The sequence below is a fragment of the Carcharodon carcharias genome, chromosome 8 (genome assembly GCF_017639515.1).
Source record: "Carcharodon carcharias isolate sCarCar2 chromosome 8, sCarCar2.pri, whole genome shotgun sequence".
Lineage (NCBI taxonomy): Eukaryota > Metazoa > Chordata > Chondrichthyes > Lamniformes > Lamnidae > Carcharodon > Carcharodon carcharias.
Window position 1 is genome coordinate 140,265,869 of NC_054474.1, and position 26,147 is coordinate 140,292,015.

The window sequence follows — 26,147 nt, forward strand, 5'->3', positions numbered from 1 at the left end:
CAAAGTGCTGCTTTCTTTCTCGATCAGGTATTTGTGTTCACTCGAAGGAGGGTGGAGCAGCTCTGCCATAGCTTCTATTAAATAATTCTGGAGGAAATCTACTGAAAGCCAAGGAACAGGTGACATACCTGACCTCTTGGATATGGAACAAAGCACAACACATAGGAATAGGAGGAGGCCATTTTGTCCCTCAAACCTGTTCCACCAATCAACGAGTTCATGGCTGATTGTAAACCAACTCCATATACTTGACTTTGCCTCATATCTCATACTATCTTTGGTACAGAAATCCTGAAGAGCATAAAGATCAGAACACATGTATAACACATTTTCCTCCCAGCTATTTTTATTTGTCTCCTCGAGATGAAAGGATTTCAAACTGTGATTCACGAGGTCATCTTATTTGTATCTGGGGCTGGGTATTACCTTGAATCACAAGTAGAATTTCAACAATTCTGTATTGCAAATTTTTTTTGAAAATAATGGCACTGCTTTCTTTTGCCTAGCTAGCACCACCTTTTGAAAGTTCAGATGAGGTGGGTGGGATATGTCACCATTTGTAAGGATGTTTTTTGTGATGATGATAACCACTGCTCTAGATTAGTAACACAAACTAGAGCTTTTTAATTTCTGCAGAGGAATTGTGGAAGATACAGATTGAAAAAAAAAGACTGAACAAAGAAATACACTGGAACAAAATGAATTACTTGCTGGTGGCTGGATTTACAGCACATTTGGGGAGGCCTGAAGGCAAATTATCAACTACCTTCCCTCAGCCGCCAGTGGCTTGCTGAACTAAAAATGGCAATAACTTACGAATACACATTATATACTGCACAGCAATTTTTTTAAAGCTTTAGTATGGTGGATACAGCAGAATTGTTGCAATAAGCACTTGTCTTTTCTGGCTTAAAGCAGTTGTATCAGTAACAAGTGAAAAACAATTAGAATTTTTAAGATTTGTTTACGTTGCATCATATCTACATATAAAAAGTATTTGTTAATTAATGTTTCAATTATTTGACAAAATGCTAAAAGTGCAGCAATGCAATAGTTTCAGCAGGAATTATCAACAGTTTCTTCTGCATTAGCTACTAGTGAATGGTGGCACTACTGACTGCCAATTTTACCTAGTGTCAGTTTAGGAAGATGGGGAAATTGTGAGAAATTACAAGGGAATGTTAAAAAATATTTTATATACCCCCCGATGGGCCTGTTCCTGTGCTGTACTTTTCTTTGTTTTTGTTCTGTGTTCTATATGTAGTTACAACAACCAAAAAAAATCAGCTCAAAGGGATTTTCCAAAAAGGATTATTCAAGTACTCCAATGTCGATTTGACTTTAGTGCATATACATGTAATTTGAAAGACTGAAGAATGGCACTTAAAGGTGTCATAAAAACAAATAGTTTGCACCTTGTCAGGTTAATTTAAGTCTTGTGCAGTGACACTATTGGGGATGGGCAATAAAAGCTGGCCCAGCATTGCCAACAATGCATACATCTCATGGATAACTTAAAAAAATAGAATTAATGCATAACAAGGGAATAAAGAACTTGAGTAAACGAGATAGGTTTGTTCACTTTGTAGCATAAATTTGTCACATTCCAGAACAAATTTTAGAAAGTCAAAGGAAGTTAGTAAATGAACTCTACCCAGGATAGTCCTACTTCAAAGCAGAATTTTCAGTATGTAAATAAACTTGCACAGCCACAGACAAGCTTGCCGCCACCTTCTCAAGGGCAATTAGAAATGGGCAATAAATGCTGGCCTAGCCAGCAGCAGCACCCACATTCCGCCAATGAATAAGAAATTATTTTTAAAAAAGGATGCACAGCTAAAGGAGATCCAGACAGTAGGCACTCAACAACCACGGTCAAATATTTTGAAAATGGATGGAAATTAAAATATTGCCTGTATATTAAAATAAATGTCACAAACTTATTTACCAAGCACATAAAATCATAGCTATAAAAAAGGAATTGAAGAGGAATAGAAATATTAAATAAAACGTGTTAAGAATAGGGGAATGGAACATGGATAACAGCTCCAACACAGTCTAATACAAGGCAGCACGTGTATAGGCATGAGGGGCCACATGGCCTCCCCATTTGGCATCTCTAATGATAAAAGGTTTTACACCATATCGTAATTTAATTGTAAAAGTAATATTAAAACCTCCTGGAATACATAAAAGTATGCTTACCGGGAAGAAGAAACTGAAAGGGATAAGTATACTCTCCAGCTATCAGGGATCCTGTAGAGACAGGGGAAAAGATTTTAAAATTATTTTATGAATCAAAGTCATCAAGTTATTAAAATCATGTGGGACGATGGAAATTGGGGATGTACAACAGTCCAGAATTGCAAGAGTTGGAAGGATTTTGGTGGCTGGCATATCTGGAGGTTACAGAGAAAGGGAGGGGCGAAGAGTTGGAGGAGATGAACGCAAGCATGAGAAATTTAAAATCAAGGTGTGGCCGAACTGAGAGACAATGTAGGCCCCTGAGTTGCAGGGGTGATGGGAGAATAGGACATGATCCAGTTGAGATACAGGTTGCAGAGTCTTGGATAAGTTGAAATCGAAAGAGAGTGAAGGTGGGAGGGCCAACCAGGAGAGCATTATAATAGTCAAGTTTGAAGATAACCAAAGCGTGAATGAGGGTTTCAGGAGCAGATGGGCTGAGGCAGGACGAAGGCCAGTGATATTACATAGGTGAATGCAGACAGTCTTTGTGATGGAGAGGATGTGGGGTTGAAATTTCAGTTCAGGATGCTGAGATTGCAAATCATCTGGTTCTGCCTTAGACTGTGGCCAGGGAAGAGCATGGAGTCAGTGGATAGGGAAGGCAATTCATGACGGAGACTGAAAGCAATAACCTTATTTAATTGGAGGACATTCTTTCTCACCCCATTTGGGGTGTCAGGCAAGTAACATGTCAAATTGGAGGGATCGAGAGGGGCAGTGGTGAGGTAAAGCTGAGTGTTGTCAGGATACATGTGGAACCTGACTGCGTGTTTTCAGGTGATGTCACCAAGGGGCCCAGGAAAGATCTTTGGGTTGTGAAGTGAGCGAGTCAGCAGCATTAAAAAGTAACAGTGCAGGAGGAAAAAGAGAAGCCATTGCAGGAGATTTTCTGGTAATAACTAAATGGATGAGAATGGAATCAGACAAGGGCAGTGCCACCCACCAGCTGGACCACAAAAGAGAGACATTGGAAGAGGTCGGTGTGATCAACCATGTCAGAAAGTACAGACTGGTCGAGATGGAAGAAGAGGGATAGTGCATCACTATTCAGTTATCAGTGCACATTTCAGTAACTTCACAAAGTGCGCTTCACTTTGGTGAAGTCCCTTGCATGTGAAGGTTTTGGTTGCTGCATTTGTGATAACCAGGTCAGTTCCTGTTCACTTAGAAGAAATATAGTCACTTGCACCCCATTACTTAAGTCAGTTCCAGATGAAAGGGGCTGTTTAGCAATGTAAAATACAGAAGAATGACAACCTTTACATTGAAGTGTTCCATCTCCATTAGGCCAAGTAATCTGTATTGTAATATTATGCAATCCAACCTCCATTAGCGAATAAAATCTTGAGGTACAGTTTTGATAAATTGTCATGTCTATAATGTTTCCTCAAAAATCTACTGTTCATTGCTGAGGCAGTATGCAATTCCCCTCATACCTGCAGTTTTTAAATTGTTAGAATATCAGCAATATTCCCCAAACGCTTAACATTCATGAGCTGACATGTTTATTTTCATGAAGCATATGTGGGAATTATCACTTAGCATTACTACACTTTACTTCTGACCACAGCTGTATAGGTTCCTGTAAAAGTATACACAAATAGTTCTACCATTTCCTGCAATTAAATATTAGGAAAAATAAAGCCACCGCCTTCAGTTCCTGCCACAAACTCCATTCCCTAACCACTGACTTATCTACCTCCCTGGCCATTGTTTCAGGCTGGACTGACTGAACTGACTGAACCTTGGCCTCTGATCTGACTCAGTGCTGAGCTTCTGAACCCATATACTCTCCATTTCCAAGGATGCCAACTTTTGCCTCCATAATATCTGCCTGTACCCCTGCCTCAGTACAGCTGCTAAAACCCTCATCTATGTTTCTGTTACCTCTACTTTTGTCAGCTGTGGCTCAGTTAGTAGCACTCTTGCCTCCAAGTCACAAGGTTCCATAATGGACCAGGGCCAGAACACCAAAATCAAGGCTGATATTCCAGTGCAATACTGAGGTAATGCTGCACTCGGAGATGCTCCCTTTCAGATGAGACATTAAATTGAGGCCCTATCTATCCTCTCAGGTAAACGTGAAAGATTCCATGGCATTCTTTCGAAGAACAGGGGAATTATCACTGATGTCCTGACCAATATTTATCCATCAATGTCACAAAGCAGCAAAGTATCTAGTTGTTATCACATTGCTGTTTGTGAGGCCTTGCTGTGTGCAAGTTGGCTGCTGAGTTTCCTGCATTATAACAATGGAGTAAACTCCCAAAGTACTTCATTGTCTCTAAAATGCTTTGAGCTTTCCAGTGGCTGTGAAAAACGCTCTATAAATGCAAGCTTCTTTTTTCTCTTTCTTCTACACTATTATTCCAGTGCTCCCCTGACTAGCCTCCCATGTTCCACCCTCAAAACTTCAGCTCATCCAATACTCACACCAAGTTCCACTTTCACTCATCACACTTGTCATCACTGATATACACTGGTCCTAGACCAGTATGCCTCAAATTTAAAATTCTCATCGTGGCATCCATAGCTTTTATGGCCTCACCCCTCCTCATCTCAATCATCTCTTCCAGGTTGACAACATTACATTCCACTGAATCTGACCTCTTGTGCATCCCTATTTTTCTTCATCCCACTGTTGGCAGTTGTACATTCAGCTTCCTAGGTCCTAAGCTCTGGAATTCCCTCCCTAAATCTCTAGCTCTTTCTTCTTCTAAGATGCTCATTAAAACCTTCAGTAGATTTGTTCCAAATTTATCATACATCAACGGCTTAAAATAAACTGATGAAAGTTTCTTGAGATAACATACAAAAAATACACATTTAATACTTTGCATAAAGCAACAGCCTTGAAATTAGCTGATAAAAGCTCTAAAACGTTAAAGGGTGAATTAACATGCCACAGGATAAAAAGAATTGGATGCAAATTCAACATTAACTACTTATTTCTTTGCTTGCTATCTAACAGCAGCTGAAAGCAACTGCATAATGTACTAGGTGGGGCATGGTTCTAACCCTCTAATAGCATGCTTCCACTCTTGGTTAGGATACACAGAAAGGTTAACTAGTGTTAAGCTGCACTATACTTGCCTTTGTAACCTCAGTCAATAGCCTGCATGAGCAGTAAGCCTAAACCAGGATGCTTACCCTCTTGGACTGAAAAAAAATACAAACTAAAAGAACAGAAAAATTATTTTGTCAGCGCACACAGACTGGTTGTGCACAGTTAGCAAGTCTTTAATTGGTAGCATTAAAGCCTTCTTCAGAAGGAGATTTCCATGATCTTGTAATGACAAACTATTACAGCTAACAAAGTTAGTAACTCATCTGGCAACATTTTTCCCACACTGAGCAAATACTGCATGGATAATTAACTAGACCTACCAGATGACATTAAACTGAGGCCCTGTCCAAGGCGGATGTAAAATATCCCATATTGCTGTGACAAAGAGCAGCAGGGGTGTTCTTCCCTTTACCCTGGGCAATTTTTATCCCTCAACTGACATCATCGCAACAGGTTATCATGATCACATTGCTGTTTGTGCAATCTTGACCTCATCATCACCAATCTCCCTGTCGCAAATGCTCTGACCATGACAGTATTGGTCAGAGTGACGACAGCACAATCTTTGTAGAGGCTAAGTATTGCCTTCATATTGAGGATACCCTCCATTGTGCTGTGTGGCATTGCCATCATGCTCAGATAAATTCCGAACAGATCTAGCAACTCAAAACTGGGCATCCAAGAGGTGCTGTGGGCCATTAGCAAAACTGCATACAACCACAATCTGTAACTTCATGGCCTGACACAGCATACTGACCATTATTGCCAAACTGGAGGAATCAACCCTAGTTCATTGAAGAAGGCATGCCAGAAGCAGCACCATGCATACCTAAAAATGAGGTGTCAACCTGGTGAAGCTACAGCACAGAACAACTTGCATGCCAAACAGCGGAAGCAGCATTCGATACGCAGAGCTAAGCGATCCCACAGCCAACAGATCAGATCTAAGCTCTGCAGTCCTGCCACACAGAATTGTTACAGTGCAGGAGGCGGCCATGCAGCCCATTGTGTCTGCACCAGCTCTCAGCAATTTACTTAGTGGCCAATCTCCCGCCTTCTGTGAAATCGGAGTCTGCAAAAAGGAAAAAACAAAACCGACAGAGGATTGAGCAGGGTCAGCTAAAAACAATCCTAGGAAAATAAAGAGGCGGCATTTTTTGTTGAGTGGGCCTGAACACAGCACGGACAAAGTAAAGCAAGAATATAATTTTTTTTTTTAAAAAAAGTGTTGCGAGAAAGAAGAAAGACCTGCAACCCTATGAAGCCAATCAGAAAATTCTATGGCTTTAAGCCTTCTTATTAATCCATTCTAGGTTAAATTAGATACAAACATATTTTTCATTCTGCTCCGATGTGACTGATCAACCACCACCCCTTGGCAAGACAGCCAACTCTGAGGAGATAGCTGCCAGCATCATCACACCAATAAATTATATTACCTTCTGGAACAAATGCCTTGAAATTACACCCTGGGATGCTGGTGTATGAACTGATAACATGTTCATCTGAGGTGCCTTCCTCTGCTGCTAGAATGGGAGACTTTAAAAATGGGTCCACACTTCATGGCAACAAGGCAAAATGAAGCAAAAAGTCAAACCCCTTAATTGCTTTCATACCTATTGTGTTGTAAATTCAAAGCCAATTAACAAACTATGAGGAGAGTAGAAAAATGGATGGAATGACAAGTAAGGAAAAGCATTTTTAAGAAGAAACCAGGTTTTTTCGCTTATTGCACTGAGTTTTTACTATCTTAAATGTACAGGTATTTTGAATAATCAAGATTTCTATTTCAATAGACAGTATAACAATTTACAGAAGCATTATTGTATCATGTGCCTAAGCAACTGTGCAAATCAAATTATAAAATATAAAATAATGGAAACTTAAAATAAAGCCCAGCACAAAAAGGCAAACAGGACAGGTTTTCCTCCAAGCTGAATAAATGTGCAGTTACTTCAAAATGATTCATATCCCAAGTTTTAGATAGAAAGTATAAACATGATCCCAGAATTTTGTACGATAGTTCTTCTGATTCAACCAGACACTTCCATGTGCAAGTCAGCAAATCAATTTGGCAGACATGTCCTGTCAAACGTAGGTAAACTTCTCCAAGATGATCGTTCTTTTGATCCACCTTGAAAACACTGTATATCTTGATCACATCCAGTCATAAATGGTGGAGGACAATTAAACAACTGACTGGAAGAAGAGGCTCCACAAATAACCCATCCAACCATCTTCAGCCAGAAATAACAAGTGGGATGATTGATCTTGGTCTCCTCCTGAGATCCTCAGCATTACAGGTGCCCTTCTTCAGCCAATTCGATTCACTCCACATGGTAGCAAAGGCTATGGGCCCTGACAACCTTCTGGCAATAGTACTGATGGCTTTAAGACTCCAGAACAAGATATGCCCCTAGCCAACCATTTCCAGTGCAGCTACAACACTGGCATCTACCCATCAACATGGAAAATTACCCGGGTATGTCCCGTCCACAAAAATCAGGACAAATCCAAACTGACCAATTACTGCTCCATCAGTCTACTCTCAATCATTAGCAAAGTCATTTAATAGAACAGAACTTGAGTACTGCTGAAAAAAGAGACATTTTGTCAAAGTTTTTTTGTCTTGTACTCATCAGGACAATTTGCAAGAATACCAATGTAAGGGTAAACAGCAAAGTTATACTGTATGGGAAGAGTGTGAAGATTGGTTAGCAAGTGGACTCCAATTGGTAGAGATGTTGCCATGGAGAATGCACCAATTGATGGTGATTGTCAGTTAACTGCCAAGCATTGTTTGAAATTTAAACCAGGCAGCTTGACTCTGGTCAAGACATTGCCCTGAGGAATGAACCAACAAATAGCTGTCACTTATTTTGTTTAGCTGAAACAGGCACATGTTCTGTCTGCAAAGACAGAATATATGTAGCTTCCAGTACATGCAAATGTGCCATTCTGCGAGCTCGACTGACAATTTTAAATTGGTTGTCAGAGTAATTCTTAGCACACTTAAGATTATTTACCAAATATTATCCAATCACAGAATTACATCTAATGTTGGACACTGTGTTTTGAGTTTTGCAAGCACAGGCTGGTTGGGTACAGTCTATACCTTGCTCATTACGAACAGTGGGAGGGGCATGCTGTTTAATAGGATCCTCCAGTCTTTGGGGTGTACAGCCTATATAGCAAACATTATACTGGCAAAAAGTCATATACCACATTATGCATTTGTGCAACAGGCAGAACAACTTTTTGGTTTGAAGGCGGCATCCTGTTAGTGGCGAATACCACTCATGTTTCTACTGCATAGTAGCAGCATAAAACAGGTAGCTTCACCTCTTGCTCAAATTTTTGAGATACTTTACCCTTCCAGGGTAATCTGAGGTACTTTTCGGAGCCGAAAATAATGACTTTAGGGCCATTCATAAGTTTGCACAATATACGGCATGAAACGATCTGATCAGGGTAGACATACCCCGTTGGATGTCTTTGATGCGTCCGGTTTCAGCATCAAGCTTGCATGTTGAGCAAATGGCTCAGATACTATTTACGAGGTGCTGATAAGGGAATCTTATAGTGCATGGAACTGTACGAATACCAAAACGGATACTGAACAGTGAAGGTGGGCTTGCAGTTGACGTGGTCGAGAACCCCTGGCAGATTTCTCAACTAGGACGTCAAGGAAAGGGTTTTTAAATATTCGTTCATGGGATGAGTGTGTTGCTGGCTGGGCCAGCATTTATTGCCCATCCCTAATTGCCCTTGAGAACTGAGTAGCTGGCTAGGCCATTTCAGATGGCATTTCACAGAATATCTCAGTGCAAAAGAGGCCCCTTCGGCCCATCAAGTCTGCACCGACATGTGAGAAACACCTGACTTACCTACCTAATCTCATTTATCAGCACTTGGCCTATAGCCTTGAATGTTATGACGTGCCAAGTGCTCATCCAGGTACTTTTGAAAGGATGTGAGGCAACCCACCTCCACCACCCTCCCAGGCAGCACATTCCAGACCGTCACCACCCTCTGGGTCTGAAGTCACATGTAAGGTGACGGTAAGGACAGCAGATTTCCTTCCCTAAAGGACATTAGTGAACCGGATGGGTTAGGATAATCGACAACGGTTTCATGGTCATAATGAGACTTTTAATTCCAGATTTTTTATTGAATTCAAATTTCACCATCTGCCATGGTGGGATTCCAACCTAGGTCCCCACAGGATTACCCTGGGTCTCTGGAGTACTAGTCCAATGCCACCACCAACGCTTTGGAATGTCCTGAGGTTGTGAATGGGGTTACATAAAAGTGTTGGGTTTGTCAGTTTGGGTCTGGCTGAAGGTTTATTACAATTTTAAACCAACACAATTTTTAACCAAGAACACTTCATAGGCTATGCAAAATTGTTAACGGTGAGCATGAACTCCTATAGTTTTAATTTTGAAACTACTGCAGTATATTATGTTCCCAAAAGATTAAAAGGGCATTTTATATAACGAGTAGTAGTTTTTTTCCATCTTTTAAAGGATAAATTCTTTTTCCTTATTTGCAAGAGTAACGAGGGCCCACTTGAAGCCTCAATTAAATTTCACTCTCAGAAGCAGTAGTTACTAAATCACTGCAAAGTTGGGGATCACCAGAGTAACTTGTTTTTTTTTGATAAAAAACCAAAACAGAATTACCTGGAAAAACTCAGCAGGTCTGGCAGCATCGGCAGAGAAGAAAAGAGTTGACGTTTCGAGTCCTCATGACCCTTCGACAGAACTTGGTGGATCCCAGGAAGGGGTGCAATATAAGCTGGTTTAAGGTGGTTGAATTCAATATTCAGTCCGGAAAGCTGTAAAGTGCCTAGTCGGAAGATGAGATGTTGTTCCTCCAGTTTGCGTTGGGCTTCACTGGAACAATGCAGCAAGCCAAGGACAGACATGTGGGCAAGAGAGCAGGGTGGAGTGTTGAAATGGCAAGCAACAGGGAGGTTTGGGTCATTCTTGTGGACAGACCGCAGGTGTTCTGCAAAGCGGTCGCCCAGTTTACGTTTGGTCTCTCCAGTGTAGAGGAGACCGCATTGGGAGCAACGAACGCAGTAGACTAAGTTGGGGGAAATGCAAGTGAAATGTTGCTTCACTTGAAAGGAGTGTTTGGGCCCTTGGACGGTGAGGAGAGAGGAAGTGAAGGGGCAGGTGTTACATCTTTTGCGTGGACATGGGGTGGTGCCATAGGTGGGGGTTGGGGAGTAGGGGGTGATGGAGGAGTGGATCAGGGTGTCCCGGAGGGAACGACCCTTACGGAATGCCGACAGTGGGGGTGAAGGGAAGATGTGTTTGGTAGTGGCATCATGCTGGAGTTGGCGGAAATGGCGGAGGGTGATCCTTTGAATGCGGAGGCTGGTGGGGTGATAAGTGAGGACAAGGGGGACCCTATCATGTTTCTGGGAGGGAGGAGGAGGCATGAGGGCGGATGCGCGGGAGATGGGCCGGACACGGTTGAGGGCCCTGTCAACGAACGTGGGTGGAAAACCTCGGTTAAGGAAGAAGGAGGACATGTCAGAGGAACTGTTTTTGAAGGTAGCATCATCGGAACAGATGCGATGGAGGCGAAGGAACTGAGAGAATGGGATGGAGTCCTTACAGGAAGCAGGGTGCGAGGAGCTGTAGTCAAGGTAGCTGTGGGAGTCGGTAGGCTTGTAATGGATATTGGTGGACAGTCTATCACCAGAGATTGAAACAGCGAGGTCAAGGAAGGGAAGGGAAGTGTCAGAGATGGACCATGTGAAAATGATGGAGGGGTGGAGATTGGAAGCAAAATTAATAAAATTTTTCCAAGTCCCGACGAGAGCACGAAGCAGCACCGAAGTAATCATCGATGTACCGGAGAAAGAGTTGTGGAAGGGGGCTGGAGTAGGACTGGAACAAGGAATGTTCCACATACCCCATAACGAGACAGGCATAGCTGGGGCCCATGCGGGTACCCATAGCCACACCTTTTATTTGGAGGAAGTGAGAGGAGTTGAAGGCGAAATTGTTCAGTGTGAGAACAAGTTCAGCATATTCGTTTAAATAATATCACCAACTTCGACACCTATGTGTTCTTTTGTTCTGCTGTCTGTGACATCTTTTGATGATCTGCTTCTATCACTGCTTTTGCCTACAACCACACCACCCCCCTCCACTTCTCTCTCTCTCTCCTGCCCCCCTCCCCCAAACCACCTTAAACCTGCTTATATTTCACCCCTTCCTGGGATTCACCTAGTTCTGTCTAAGGGTCATGAGGACTCGAAACGTCAACTCTTTTCTTCTCCGCCGATGCTGCCAGACCTGCTGAGTTTTTCCAGGTAATTCTGTTTTTGTTTTGATTTACAGCATCCGCAGTTTTTTGTTCTTATTTCTGTTTTTTTTTGATCCCTTGTCAGCTATCATGTCTGGCTTCTTTTTGGGCCAAATGAAGATAATTTGCCTGCTTTGAAGGAAATGTGGTCTGATGAGAAATTACAGTTTTAGCTGCTACACCCAAAGAGATAAGCAGGCCTTGTTTGTGCTTTTTCAAGCACTTCAAAGTATCTTTAAATTACTGAAAAGGAATTTTCTCCCTGGGAGCCTCATTTTAGAACTTCAGAGATTAACAAAATTCCCCACAAAGCATTACTTGTGCAGCAAACTGTGTTGGGCCACTCTGCTGGCCTCCTGCTGTGGACACTGCAGAGAATTGCTGGAGCAGCCTGCCTGTTCACATTTGCATAAATTAGTGTATAGTGCTGGCTGCAGTAAAGCTTTGCAATGCAACAGTTGCTTTTTACACATTTACAAAAAATAACCAAAATGTCAATGTCAATCTTATTTGTAAGATCCATTCATATTGAAATCTTCTACCTGAGCCTACAGGCATTCCAACTTCTCGTCAAGTAATGGGCATGGTCATTCTCAAGCAATTTTCCATGAGCTGACACGTGAAACTCTGCATAATCGGTCTCATTCCAGGTGGTGGCAATTTGCTGCAGATTTTCCAACACATTTTTTTGGCAATAGACCACAGGGATGGTGACAGCTGCATTCCTGTGAGTATGCCATCATTCGGTCCACAATCAAGTCAGCCGTGCTCGGCTCCCTGAGATATTAAGCTCTGAAGACTGGTTCTACAAGAATGAGATCTCAACAGTTGAGTTAAAAAGCTTTTAAATTTAATCTTCCTATGCATGCCATCTCAGGGGACACTTCTTGAACAAAATGGGGTATCCATCCTGCCAACCTGGAAAAACACCCCAACTTCTGGGGAGCCAGTCAGTGCCATTAGCCACAACCAATACAAAGCTGGATCTGTCCACATTAAGGTGTTGGATATAATCTTGAAACTTGGCAACAAGTTATGGGGTCATTGGTACACTGCCTTCCTTATATTATGGAAATCTCAGGACAACAGAAAACATGATAAAAAAAAAATCTCAGATGTCTCAGAGAAGGTTTTGTGATTGAACATTCAATTTTCTTTTGCAAAACGTGTCAGCTATACTATGCATGGACAGTATAAAGACTTTTAGTAATTTGTACTGGAGCTGGCTGCATTGGTAGTGCTTATGATGAGGTGAACTGTGGTCATATGACCATTGATTTGTTAGTTCAAGACTGATGCTTTTATCATTTCATTTCTTCTGTTGAAAAATGCCAGTGGTGTAGTTGCAGAATTCAAGACTGAGCCAATTGCTAAAAAGAAAAAAGGCTTGCATTTATATGCCACCTTTCTTGACCACTAGATGCCTCAAAGCACTTTTAGAGTCCATGAACTACTTCTGAAGTGTGCTCACAATTGTAGGAATGTGGGAGCCATTTTGCACACACCAAGTTCCCACAAATAGCAATGGGATAATGGTCAGGTAATCAGTTTTTGTCATGTTGATCAAGGAATAAAAATATTCATCAGGATACCAGGGAAAACTCCACTGCTCTTCTCCGAAATAGGGGCCAGGAATTTTTTACATCCACCTGAGGGCAGACACAGCCTGGGTTTAACACGTCATCCGAAAGTCGGCATCATCAGCAATACAGAAAACACTCCCTCAGTACTGCATCTGAATGTCTGCCTTGGTTTTTGAGCTCAAATCCTGCAGTGGGACTTGAATCCACAACCTAATGACTCAAAAGGCAAGAATGCTACAAAGTGAGGGACTAGATGAATGCTGAAGAGATTTGATGAAGCCGGATGCCTTCATCACCCCCCTCCCCCACCACTCCACACAATATAATAATTCCTAATTTGTGACTCTGCATGTATAATTCCTAGAACATTAAAGAGTGTGCTACTTTACCCTATATAATCCCTTCTTTGAATGGAACTTCTCAAAAGAAGCAAAACCACAGCTTTCTCCACAGTGGGGAAAAAAATCACTGGCAAAGTTGGAGTGACAGCCTTTCAGCAAATCAAATGATTCTGTTAAGTCTGGAGTTGGCTACAAACAATGACATGTTCATAATAGCAGAAGCCAACATAAACATGTATTGCATTGTAATTTTTGTAAGAATACATGATTTTGATCCAACACACTGGTCCAATGAAAATATGCAAAAAAAAGTTGCGAAGATGGCATCAGCAACTTCCAAAGCAATTCCAAATTTTTGAGAGACTTTCACAGGATCATGGGCCTTGCAAAAATATACTATTTTCAGTATAAAGAAACATCAATTTTTCTCGTGGAAAAGGGGATAATTGTTATGAGGAGAACAAAGGGCATAGTCTAGGAAAAAAGCTATCAATGTTGAATCAAAGGATTTTACAGGATAGGATGAGATCACAGAGTTCATTAAATCTGTGTTAGCTCTGTAACTGTCCATTTAGTCACCTATTACAAGTTCTTCTTTTCCAAATATCTATCCACGTCTCCACAAAAAGCTTCAACCATTAAAGGAAAGGTTGCTCGACTAAAAATTTTAGCCTCAATGATCCCAAGTAACATTTCTAATTATAGATGGAGCACAGCCAGCTGTGCACCTATATTATCCTATGAGAGTTTATACACAAGAAAACATAACTCCATTGTTTCAATTTTGAATTAGAATCCTTCCGCACAGCATTGGCAGCAATATGCTAATTACCTCAGCTTACTACATAGAAACAATGCAACACTATTTGACCACATTCCCACACAAAGAATCTTAAGTGGTGCTTTTGTTTCTTTTCCAAAATGACAGAAGACTAGCATGAACTCACTACACAGAGAAAGGGCATTTTGGGACTCCCACATTCTGCTTAAAGACAGCCATTTAGGGACCAACTGGTGGCCGCATTCTTCTCAATGTGGTGCTTTGTTTTGTGGCTGATATTGCCACAAATGGTGCATGCTTATTAACCTGACACAATGCAAATACAACACATTTTTATGATGTCGTAATGGTCAGCTTTCAAATCTTGAAGATATAGATAAAGGAACTGCTTTCGAAAAGTGCTCAGCAATTTGATGAAATTGGAACCTGAATTCATGAAAATGAATACTTCTTCGCTAAGGCAGTCTCAGCATTTAAAATTTCATCTTAAAAGTTTTGTCAAAGCTTAAACAGGTAACAACTTCTATCGCACTGGAATTTAACTAACAAAAATGGGCTGAATCTTCAGAAGAGTGGCGGAATCAAATCACCACTCCGGTCCTTTTATTTTCATCTTGCACCGGAGCTCTGCATTTCTTGCCCAGACTTCTGAACTGGGCTTCTTTAGAAACGTGGAGTGTACTTGTACTGGGCGTCCTTCCTTCGTAGTGCAGGATCGTCAGGAGAAGCAAAGCTATGCCCTTTTTCACAGCACTAACTACTGTATTCCAGTAAATGTTCCAAAGCCGCTTTGAAGAGCTACAGAGAAAAGGTAAGTGTGATAGGATGGCAGTTGGGTGGGTGGGGTGGTGAGGTGCTGGGTGGGCAGGGGTAGATGTGGGTGGGGTTATTCAAGGGTCAGAATGTGGTTGACCCTTAACTGCCCTCTGAAATGGCCTTTCAAGCTGCTCAGTTTTATCAAATTGCTTTAAAGTCCAAATGGAATGAAACTGATGGACCACCCGGCATCGGCCTAGGCAATGAAAGCAACAACGGTACAACCAGCCTTGCTGACTCTGCAAAGTCCTCCTTAGTAATGTCAAAGATGCCAAAATTGGAAGAGCTGTCTCATAGTTAGTCAAGTAATTGCCTGACAGTCAGATGCATGGAATCATACCTAAAAGATAATGTCCCTGCCCTGACACCGCCATCACCATCCCTGGATACGTCCTGTCCCACCAACATAACAGACACACCAGAGGGGGGAGCAGCAGTGGTATATAGTCAGGAAGCAGTTGCACTGGGCGTCCTCAACACTGACTCCACACCCCATGAAGTCTCATGGCATCAGGTCAAACATGGGCAAGGAAAACTCTTGCTGGTTGCCATCTATCGCTAACTCCCCCCACCCCCAACTCAGCTGATAAATCAGTACTCCTCCATGCTGAACATCAATTGGAAGAAGCACTGAGGGCGGCAAGAGCACAATGTACTCTGGGTGGGGGACAATGGTGGCTCGGTATCACCACGACTGATTGAGCTGGTCAATCCTAAAGGACATAGCTGCTAGACTGGGCCTGCGACAGGTGGCGAGGGAACCAACTTGCTCTTGTTCCCACCAATCTAACTACTGCATATGTACCTGTCCATGACAGTATTGATCAGAGTGACCACCGCACAGTCCTTGTGGAGATGAATTCCCATCTTCACTTTGAGGATAACCTCCATCATGTTGTGTGGGACTACCACCATGCTAAATGGGATAGATTACCAACAGGTCTCTCAACTCAAAACTGGGCACCCAAGAGGCAAGATGGACCATTGGCAGCAGAATTGTATACAACTGCAATTTGTAACTTCATGGCCCAGCGCATCCTCCACTCTACCATTACCATCAAGCTGGGTTTCAACTCTGGTTCAATGAAAAGTGCAAGAAAGCATGCCAGGAGCAGCACCAGGCATACCTAAAAATGAGGTGTCAACATGATGAAGCAACAACACAGTACTAATTGTATGCCAAACACTGGAAGCAGCATGCAACAGACAGAGCTGAGTGATCCCGCACCCAACCCATCAAATCTAAGCTCTGCAGTCCTGTCACATCCATTTGTGAATGGTGGTGGACAGTTAAAGAACTAGCTGGAGGAGGAGGCTCCACAAAAATCCCCATCCTCAATGATGGAGGAGTACATCACATCAGTGCAAGAAACAAGGCTGAAGCATTTGCAACCACTTTCAACCAAGTGTCAATGGATGATCCATCTAGGTCTCCTCCTGAGGTCTTCAGCATTACAGAAGCTAGTCTTCAGTCAATTTGATTCACTCTACATGTTATCAAGAAATGGCTTAGGGCACCGGATACTGCAAAGACTATGGGCTCAACATTCCAGATATAGCACTGCAGACTTGTGCTCCAGAACTAGCTGTGCCCCTAGAAGTGGGGATGTTCGCTGATGACTGCACTATGTTCAGCATCATTTGCAACTCCTCAGATACTGAAGCAGTCCGTGCCCATATGCAGCAAGACCTGGACAACATTCAGGCTTGGGCTGACAAGTGGCAAGTAACAGCTACGCCACACAAGTGCCAGGGAATGACCACCTCCAACAAGAGAGAATCTAACCATTGCCATCTAACATTCAATGACATTACCGTTGCTCAATTGCTGAATCACCCAATAACACCACCCGGGGGGCGGCGGGGGGAGGGGGGTTTAACCATTGGTCAGAAAATTAACTGGGCCAGCCATATAAATACTGTGGCTACAAGAGCAGATCAAATGCTGAGAATTCTGCAGTATGTAACTCACCTCTTAACTCCCCAAAGCCTGTCCACATCTACAAGGCACAAGTCAGGAGTGAGGGAATACTCTCCACTTGCCTGAATAAGTGCAGCTCCAACAACATTCAAGAAGCTTGACACCATCCAGGACAAAACAGTCTGCTTGACTGGCACGCCATCTACCACCTTAAACATTCACATCCTTCACCACTGATGCACAGCGGTAGCATTGTGTACCATCTAGAAAACATACTTTGACTGCATCTTCCAAACTGCAACCCCTACCACCTAGAAGGGCAAGGGCTGCAGATGCATGGAAATACCACCACCACCTGCAAGTTCCTCTCCAAGCCACACACAATCCTGGAATTTGGAACTATATTGCTGTTCCTTCACTGTCGTTGGTTCAAAATCCTAAAACTCCCTCTCTAACAGCACTGTGCATACACCTTCACCAGATTGACTTTTAAAAAAAATATTCATAGGATGAGCATGTCACTGGCTAGGCCGACATTAATTACCCATCCCTAATTGCCCTCGAGAAGATGGCGGTGTGCTGCCTTCTTGAACAGCTGAAGTCCATCTGTTGTCAAGACACCTAAAGGGATGTTAGAAAGGGAGTTCCAAGATTTTGATCCAGCAACAGTGAAGTTGCAATGATATGGGCCCTTGTCAGGATGGTGTGTGACTTGGAGGGGAACTTACAGGCTGTGATATTCCCATGCATCTGCTGCCCTTATTCTTCTAGATGGAAGAGGTCGTAGGTTTGGAATGTGCTGTCGAAGAAACCTTGGTGAGCTGCTGCAATGCACCTTGTAGATGGTACACACTGCTGCCACTGTGCGTTGGTGGTGGAGGGAGTGAATATTGAAGGTGGCAGCTGGGTACAAGTGGGCTGCTTTGCCCTCGATGGCATCCAGATTGAGTGTTGTTGGAGCTGCACTCGTCCAGACAAGTGGAGGGTATTCCCATCTGTAGTGGTTCAACGGGGTCTTGACCACCACCTTCTCAAGAGCAATTAGGGAAGAGAAGCAAATGCTGGCCGAGACGTGACGCCCACATCCCATGAAAAAATAAAACAAAAGTAGTGTAATTACCCAGGAGTTAGAACTGGTTTTAATCCCTTGTAACTGTTGCTGGGTAACTATTCTGCTAAGGGATTCGGAACAATCTGAAGTCTCTGACTTTAATTCAAGAGTTTTAGGGTTCCAGATGCAGGGAAATTGCCTATTTGAAGTCCAAATTTCCTGGGCAATTCCTGTGTAGTTAGTGCACTGGGAGTTGCTGGGGGCCCCAGCACATTTTGGGGGTTACGGCCATCCAAAGATTGGAAGCTCTGGACCAATGTGTTTAGTGGCTTCCATCCCAAACTTGTGCCAAAAATGCGTACTTTTTTGAAAGGCAGTTTCAGTTCCCACTTCATCATTAACATTTCTCTTGGGCTATGTTTTTCAAAGGATTCCTTCATTTGATACCTCTGAAGTGGCAATGCTTATCTCATTTTCTTCAGGCCTGTTTACACATTCAAATCAATAAATTAAAAAAACCTGCAGCAGCCTTTGCATTTTGTACCAAGTGCACTTAGTGCAGTCCATGGACAAACAGCAAAATGATTTACCTTTTTATAGGAGATTCACACACTTCCTAGCAACAGTTCCAGAGAGCTTCTGATGCAGAGAGGTGGTTTTCACCCTTGGATATATGACCATGGGAGAAAAGACAGTTCACCATCAACTTAAGTAAATATCCAAAAATTCAGAGAGTACTTTTCTTTGTTAAACACCATGATGTGTTAAATGAAAGCATATAGAAGATATACCATTTGGTCAGACCAGATTTTGAGTAACGTCTGGGAGCAATGCAGGGAAAGGCTACTGGAACAATTTCACATTTTAGTGAACGGATTCATAAAGATTAGAGTATCTTGGCTTTTCAGTTTTAGAAGGCATCTGACAGGTAATCTTATTGAACTATGCAATTAAATGGAAAAGGTGAATCTAGGAAGTTACTTCAAATTACACCGAGAGATTAGAACAAGACGACAATAGTTCAAACTGTTAAAAGGCTGATTTAGGATTGATATCAGGTAGCTCTTTACATAGAATAGTTAATACACAGAGTAGCCTGGCAGAACAGCAGAGTGAAAAAACCCTGGAATCATTTATTCATAGGGTAAGATGGAAAAGGTATTTGAGGGTCATTTTGCATGGGGGAGAAAAAGAGGAAGAGGGATAAAGTTTAACTAAGCCACATCTATGTGTACAAATAATTAATATGGTGCCTTCATCCCCTCTCTCGCCACACACAGACTATATATTGAGCCTCCAGTTAATCATTTTTGGAAATGTGACCAAGCATTGAAGAAAATAAAATGCTGTCCCAATAGATATTAATATATCTAAACTATTAATCGGTTATCTGAAGATCTCTAGTAGAGAAAGACCACAAGATCATTTTCCTGTGATGTTAACGGAGACACTAAAAGTAATAAAAGGTCATTTTCACAATCCTACTCAAATATTTTCAGTAACTAAATTGTTAGATGAAAACACTTGCAAAAGACAGCCAATGAATTTTTGAGTGAGGCTTTTAAAGGTGAATAGCCATTAATAATGAAGTATCCAATTGGAATCTAACCCCATGAACTCTACCACCTAGAAGGAAAAGGACAGCAGATGGATGGGAACACCACCACATGCAAATTCCCTTCCAAGTTACACACGGTGCTGACTTGGAACTATATTGCAATTCTGTCACTGCCTCTGGATCAAAATCCTGGAACTCCCTACCTGACAGCACTGTGGGTGGACCTACACCATAAAGATTGCAGTGGACCAAGGCAGTAGCTCACCATCACCTTCTCAAGGGCAAATAGGAATGGGCAATAAATACTGGCCTTGTCAGTGATGCTCCCATCGGATGAATGAATAAAAAAAGCTGACAACAGCAACAGAAATCAGTGCTAAATTGTAAAATAATTATTTAGGTAAGAGTTCAGGTCTGCTCTGCACACTGTTCCCACTACTGTACACACTGTACTTGTAACATTTTGAAGTTGTCTTCAATTAAATGCCCAAGTGACAAGTACAAGGAAGGTGACTACATTCAAAAGGATCTGCACTAATTAAGAAACCAGGCTGAAGAAAGGCAAATGGTTGTAAAAGTAGAGAAAGGAGGGTTATACATGCTGCTGCAGGGTGTATGCACACAATGAGCATGCTGCTCAATGCTAATGGTAGAGAAACTTAAGAATTTGGGTGTGGCTATTGACCATTCACTGAAAGTACCAAGACATCGTGAAGCTGCTATTAAGACCAATCAAGGCCAGGGATACCCTCTGGGCATTTGATTATAAATTAAAACAAATTAATCAAACTTCTTATAAATTATATTTACAATTAATGCATCCTAGCTTCAAAAGTAGGTTAACACACTAGGAATAAGTTAGAGAAGAATAACAAGTGTGATTCTGAGACCTAGCGCATTAAGTTTTAAGGAGAGTCTTAGAATAGATTTAATTTTTTACTACTGTAAAAAGGAAATTGCAAGCAGACACAATGCAGTTCCTCAATATTAAGATGCATAAATTATATGGACTTAAACCAGCTACATAACTTGGGCTATAACTCTAGAATTAAAAGGCTTATGTATAACACAAACAAGATTATAGATTTGAACTTGTTGCTCACAAATAGTTAAGTGGAATAAATCCCGTTAAAAATTAGCAAGAGTCATTTTAATCAACTTTTAGAAAATGCTGGGTAAATATAATTTAGGAGGATTGGGACAAGGGATAAATACAAATGGTGACGAACACAATGCACTGTTCACACCATAAAAATGAAATCTGTGGAAGGCAACCAACTAGGTTTTAATTTGGAAGACTAAGCATTGATGGATGATTTGCACTTTTACTTTTGGGAATCAGGAAGTCCATTTTCCAGCACTATCCCTCACAAGATTTAAAACAATGGGGTAATGTCACAATAAGGAGGATTAAACAGATAGTGGAAAGAGTGGATGATCTTTCTGATTTTACAATTGACAGGCAATGGCTAGCATTTAAAGAATTAATACATGGTTTACAACAACTATAGATTCCTTTGTAACACAAAAGCCCAACAGGAAAAGTGATCCAACCTTGGCTTATAAAGTTGTCAAAAACAGTAGTAAGTCTGGGGGCTGGAAGCATTTTAGAATTCAAAGGAAGGTCAAAAAACTAATAAAGGGAAAATTGAATATGAACGTAAACTAGTGAGAAACATAAAAATGGGTTATAAAAGCTTCTATAACTACCTTATGTAAAAAAGAAAATATTAGCAAAGATAAATGTGAGCCATTACAGGCAGCAACAGGAGAATTTACAATGGGTAATAATGAAATGGCAGAGAAACTAAACAAAGACTTTATGCCTGTCTTCACAGAAAACAGAATAGGAATAAACAGGTCATTCATAGTTCTGTTAACTTGACATACGGACTTGAAACGTTAACTGTGTTCCCCTCCACAGATGCTGCCGGACCTGCTGAGTTTTTCCAGGTATTTTTGTTTTTGTTTTTTCATTCTTAAGTTGGCAGGCTGTAACTAGTGGGGAACTGCAAGGATCAGTGTTTGGGCCCTCGCTGTTCACATGCAGGTACAGCAATCAATTAGGAATGCAAATGGTATGTTGGCCTTTATTGCAAGAGGATTTGAGTACAGGAATAAAGATATCTTGCTGCAGTTGTACAGAGCCTTGGTGAGACTGCACCTGGAGCATTGTGTGCACTTTGATCTCCTTACCCAAAGAAGGATATAATTGCCATAGAGGGAGAGCAACCAAGGTTCACCAGACTGATTTTTGGGGTTATGCTATGAGGAGACTGGGCCTGTATTCTCAAAAATTTAGAAGAATGAGAGGTGATCTAATTGAAACATATATAATTCTTACAGGGCTCAACTGAGTAAATGCTGGAAGGATGCTTCCCCTGGCTGGCGGGGAGGTGGGGGGTCTAGAACCAGAGGATCGAGTCTCAGAATGAAGGGTAAGCTATTTAGGTCTGAGATGGAAGAGGAATTTTTTCACTCAGAAGATGGTGAATCTTTGGAATTCTCTACCCAAGAGGGCTGTGGAAGCTCAGTCATTGAGCATGTTCAAAACCAAGACTAGCAGATTAATAGACATTAAAGTACAGGGATATGGGGATAGCGTGAGAAAATGGTGTTGAGGCAGATGATCAGCCACTATTTATTTGAATGGCAGAGAAGGCTCAAGGGGCTGAATGGCCTATTCCTGCTCCTATTTCCTATGTTATGTTGTCAGATATTTTTGCCGGCGTGCTTTTCATCATTATTACTGCCTCACTCGTTAGCCATTTTAAGAAAAACTCCATGGGAAGTGTTCATTTAGTTTGACAATATATATTAAGTGGGAATTCATGATCAGGTTTACCTTAAGATGATAGCTTAATTTGCAAAACAAATGTGTCTTCACTTTATATTTTCATGAATGTACATTGTGCTATAAACCTACTATCCAATATAATCTTCTAAAGCGAATGTCACAAGAAAGGGTAAAGGACAAAAAATATATTAAATAAACTGTTCTGATGGATAGCAGCAAAGAGCCCAAAAAAACCACAATATTAAAGTGTAACATAAGCTGTAACAGAGGACTAACTCCATTTTCAGGATAAACAGATTAATTAACATTAAAACAGAAACAAAAACAGAATTACCTGGAAAAACTCAGCAGGTCTGGCAGCATCGGCGGAGAAGAAAAGAGTTGACCATTTTTCTTCTCCGCCGATGCTGCCAGACCTGCTGAGTTTTTCCAGGTAATTCTGTTTTTGTTTTGGATTTCCAGCATCCGCAGTTTTTTTGTTTTTATTAAAACAGAAACCTTTGTTAAAAGAAATTTCTAGACAATTATCCCCTTGAGATCTGATACTGAAGGTAAACAATTACCATTGTGAATCTAACTCAATTGTTAGGATCCCTATCCCCTCTAAATTTACTTGGCAATCAGAATTACAGAAAAATGGTCACAATTTGAAAATCCTGCCTGTTATTAAGCATCATTACATTTAAAATCTATCATTTAAACGCTATGTTTGGCACATTTACATTTAGTGTTTGCGGAATCCAGATGGTGGGAAAGCAATATTCATTCACCAGCACCTCCTAGTGTTCACATTCAGAAAATCATTCTCTCACCAGAGAATGGTAGGCCTATATTTCTGAGGTCAACCATTCTATCCCTGGGTAAAGGAGTCCGTTTGATCACTAAATGCATGGGCTGGCATAGAAAATAGCTCTCTTGTAATCCAAATTTGAATTTAACCTGATCAGAAGATAAAATAATTGATTAACAATGTCCAGTTTGGCATATGAATAAGACTTCAGCAATAGAAACATAAAATACATAACACCTATCATCAAACATTATTGCTGCCCCCTTTAAGCAGAGGTCAAGCCACCATTTGATTTTTTTTTGATTTGCCACCAGTTTTTTCACTCCTTGTTTGGAGGGAATGAAGCATAATCCTTAAAAGATGCAAGATGAAACTTGAAACATTAGCCTGACTTTTTCATATATTCAGATGCCAACAAGGCCCATTGTCTATTTCCAGCATTTCCTATTTTAGCTTGTTGTGAGGTATACACTCCATAATCTGCAACAGTGAACAGATATGGTCCAGTGCAAGGCAAAACTTTGCATCTCCAAGTTTAACAGTACCTGCTTTACAGCTTCAGTGGAAGATTCTATACCTCTAAAGCAGAGTTACTGGCTTAAGCACTTCAACTTTTCTGAAGAGGTTACTCCACAGCACAAGAGTTCTCCACCTGCTGTCTCATTCTTACACAGTCTCCTAGTATGGCTGAATGCAACAAAATGAGTTCTAAATTCGCAAGGGCAGAGTGACGAGGAGTTGGCCTATTTCCATAGAGCAGAGAACAAATCCTGACACCTTTTTTCATCTGGTTGCCCATGGCAGGAAACCATTATCAACACAAGAACATTTTTTAAAAAGTCAAGAACAGGTGAAGTCTAATTCATGCTATTTACCTCATCTCACTAGTTCACTCAGCCAAAATACTACTACCATGCCTTTTTAATATTACTACCTTGTCTAGGTCATTGTGAACATTTGTAGTCATGTGAGGAAGAAATTTCTTTCAAAACTTACTTTTCAATAATTTAAACATGAACTTAATAAGATTTAAAAATATATATACTACATTAGAACTATTACTTGTTAACCTAAGCAACAGAAATGATCCTACACTTACTGTCAATGGCAGTAAAGGCAACATAAAGGAAGAAAACCAATATCCTCAAGGTATGCAAACATATAACAATTATAACAAGTGAAGCAAAAATGACATCTGCTAAAACACATCTGTGTATGGGAAATAAATCCTTTGGGAGAGGCTACCAGATTGGTGAAGGACAGGGAAGTTAGTCATTAAATGTGGCCACTAACCCAATTAAATCTCACCATGGTCAATAAGGAATGTGCGAGGAGGCAGGTAACTATGCCAAAGCGAGACAAAGACCAAGTGAACAGCGAATTAGGCTCACGTGGGAATTCGCTGCGTGGGGGAAAGAGGTGTGGTATACATAGGAATTATTTTAAGTTGGGAAAAGGAGCAGCAGAGCAAAAACGGACCTGGCTGTAAACCTCACCTTTGGAGCTGAGTTTGAAAAAAATTGAACAGTGACATCATAGGGAAACCTTGCTGTTAGGAAGTGTCTTTAAATAGTTGTAAATTAGAAAAGCATATTATTTTTAAAGCAGCAGCTATTTGGATTTATGTAAGAAACACTAAGAATAAGGGGAAGCCAGGGCCAGTAATGTAAAGTAATGTAAGTAAACCAAAGTAAAATAAAGTTAACATAAGGGAAGTAAAGTTAAGCTATAGCAGCTCAGTCATGCGGATTGCATGTCATGTAATATGTGCAAAGTTGTGATTACTACGGGTGACCTAGATGACCACATGTGCAGAAGTGCTCCTAGCTGCAGAAACTTAAGTTCTGGGTTTCAGAGCTCGGGTGACGGCTGGAGTCTCTGAGGCTGAGAGGCACGTGGATAGCACGTCCAGAAAGGTGGTCACACCGCAGGTTAGGAGCAAAGAAGCAGAAAGGGAATGGGTGACCGCCAGGCAGTCCAAGAGAACCAGGCAGGTAGTAGTCAGGAGTCCCCTGGGGTCCCACTTGCGAATTGGTTTTCCGTTTTGGATACTGGTGAGGGCTTTGGCTCCTCAGGAGTGCAGTCAGAGCCAAGTTTGTGGCACCATGGGTGACTTGGCTGTACAGAAAGGGAGGAAGGAGGAAGAGCATTAGTAATAGGGGATTCGTTAGTTAGGGGAACAGATGGGCATTTCTCCAGCCAGGGATATGACTCCAAGGTGGTATGTTGCCTGCTTGGTGCCAGGGTCAAGGATGTCACTGAGCAGCTACAGGACATACTTCTAGGAGAGGGTAAACAGCCAGAGGTTGTGGTCCACGTTGGTACCAATGATTTGGGTAGGAAGGGGGATGTGGTTCTGCAGACAGAATTTAGGAAGCTAGGTAGAAAATTAGCAAGCAGGACCTCAAAAGTAGTAATCTCTGGATTACTCCCAGTGCCATGAGTACAGAAATAGGGGGATAAGGCAGATGAATGCATGGCTGGAATGAGAGTGCAAGAGCGAGGGCTTTAGGTTCCTGGGCCAGGCCCTGAGGGAGATGGCACCTGTACAAGCCGGATGGGTTGCACCTGAACAGAGCTGGGGCTGAGTTCCTTGAGGGGCTTTTTGTGAGTGCTGTTGGAGGGGCTTAAACCAACTCAGCAGGGTGTGGGAACCAGGAGAGAACATGAGAGAGTAAAACCAAGGTGCACAAAATACTGGGAGAGACAGATAGCAATAGAATAGGGAATAATAAGTTAATAGGCAGAGTTGGAGTAAGGGAGAAAGTAATGAAGTCCAAATCAGGGTTATATTGTATGTAAGTGAATGCACAGAGTACAGTAAATAGGATTGGTGAGTTACAGGCACAGATTGCCATGCAGAATTAT

At 41.6% G+C, this 26,147-nt stretch overlaps 1 protein-coding gene across 3 annotated transcripts in view; it reads right to left on the minus strand.

The window, feature by feature from the left end:
• The window catches only part of LOC121280881 (arrestin domain-containing protein 1-like), a 67,541-nt gene that overhangs the window by 14,438 nt on the left and 26,956 nt on the right, over positions 1-26,147 (minus strand). For 2 of the 3 annotated variants that reach the window (XM_041193218.1, XM_041193216.1), the window contains exon 3: positions 2,206-2,256. In XM_041193218.1, coding sequence (XP_041049152.1) covers positions 2,206-2,256 — 51 coding nt within the window. Of the gene's footprint in view, positions 1-2,205; positions 2,257-6,349; positions 6,387-26,147 lie in introns of all 3 variants that reach the window. The other variant, XM_041193217.1, reaches the window with a different exon arrangement.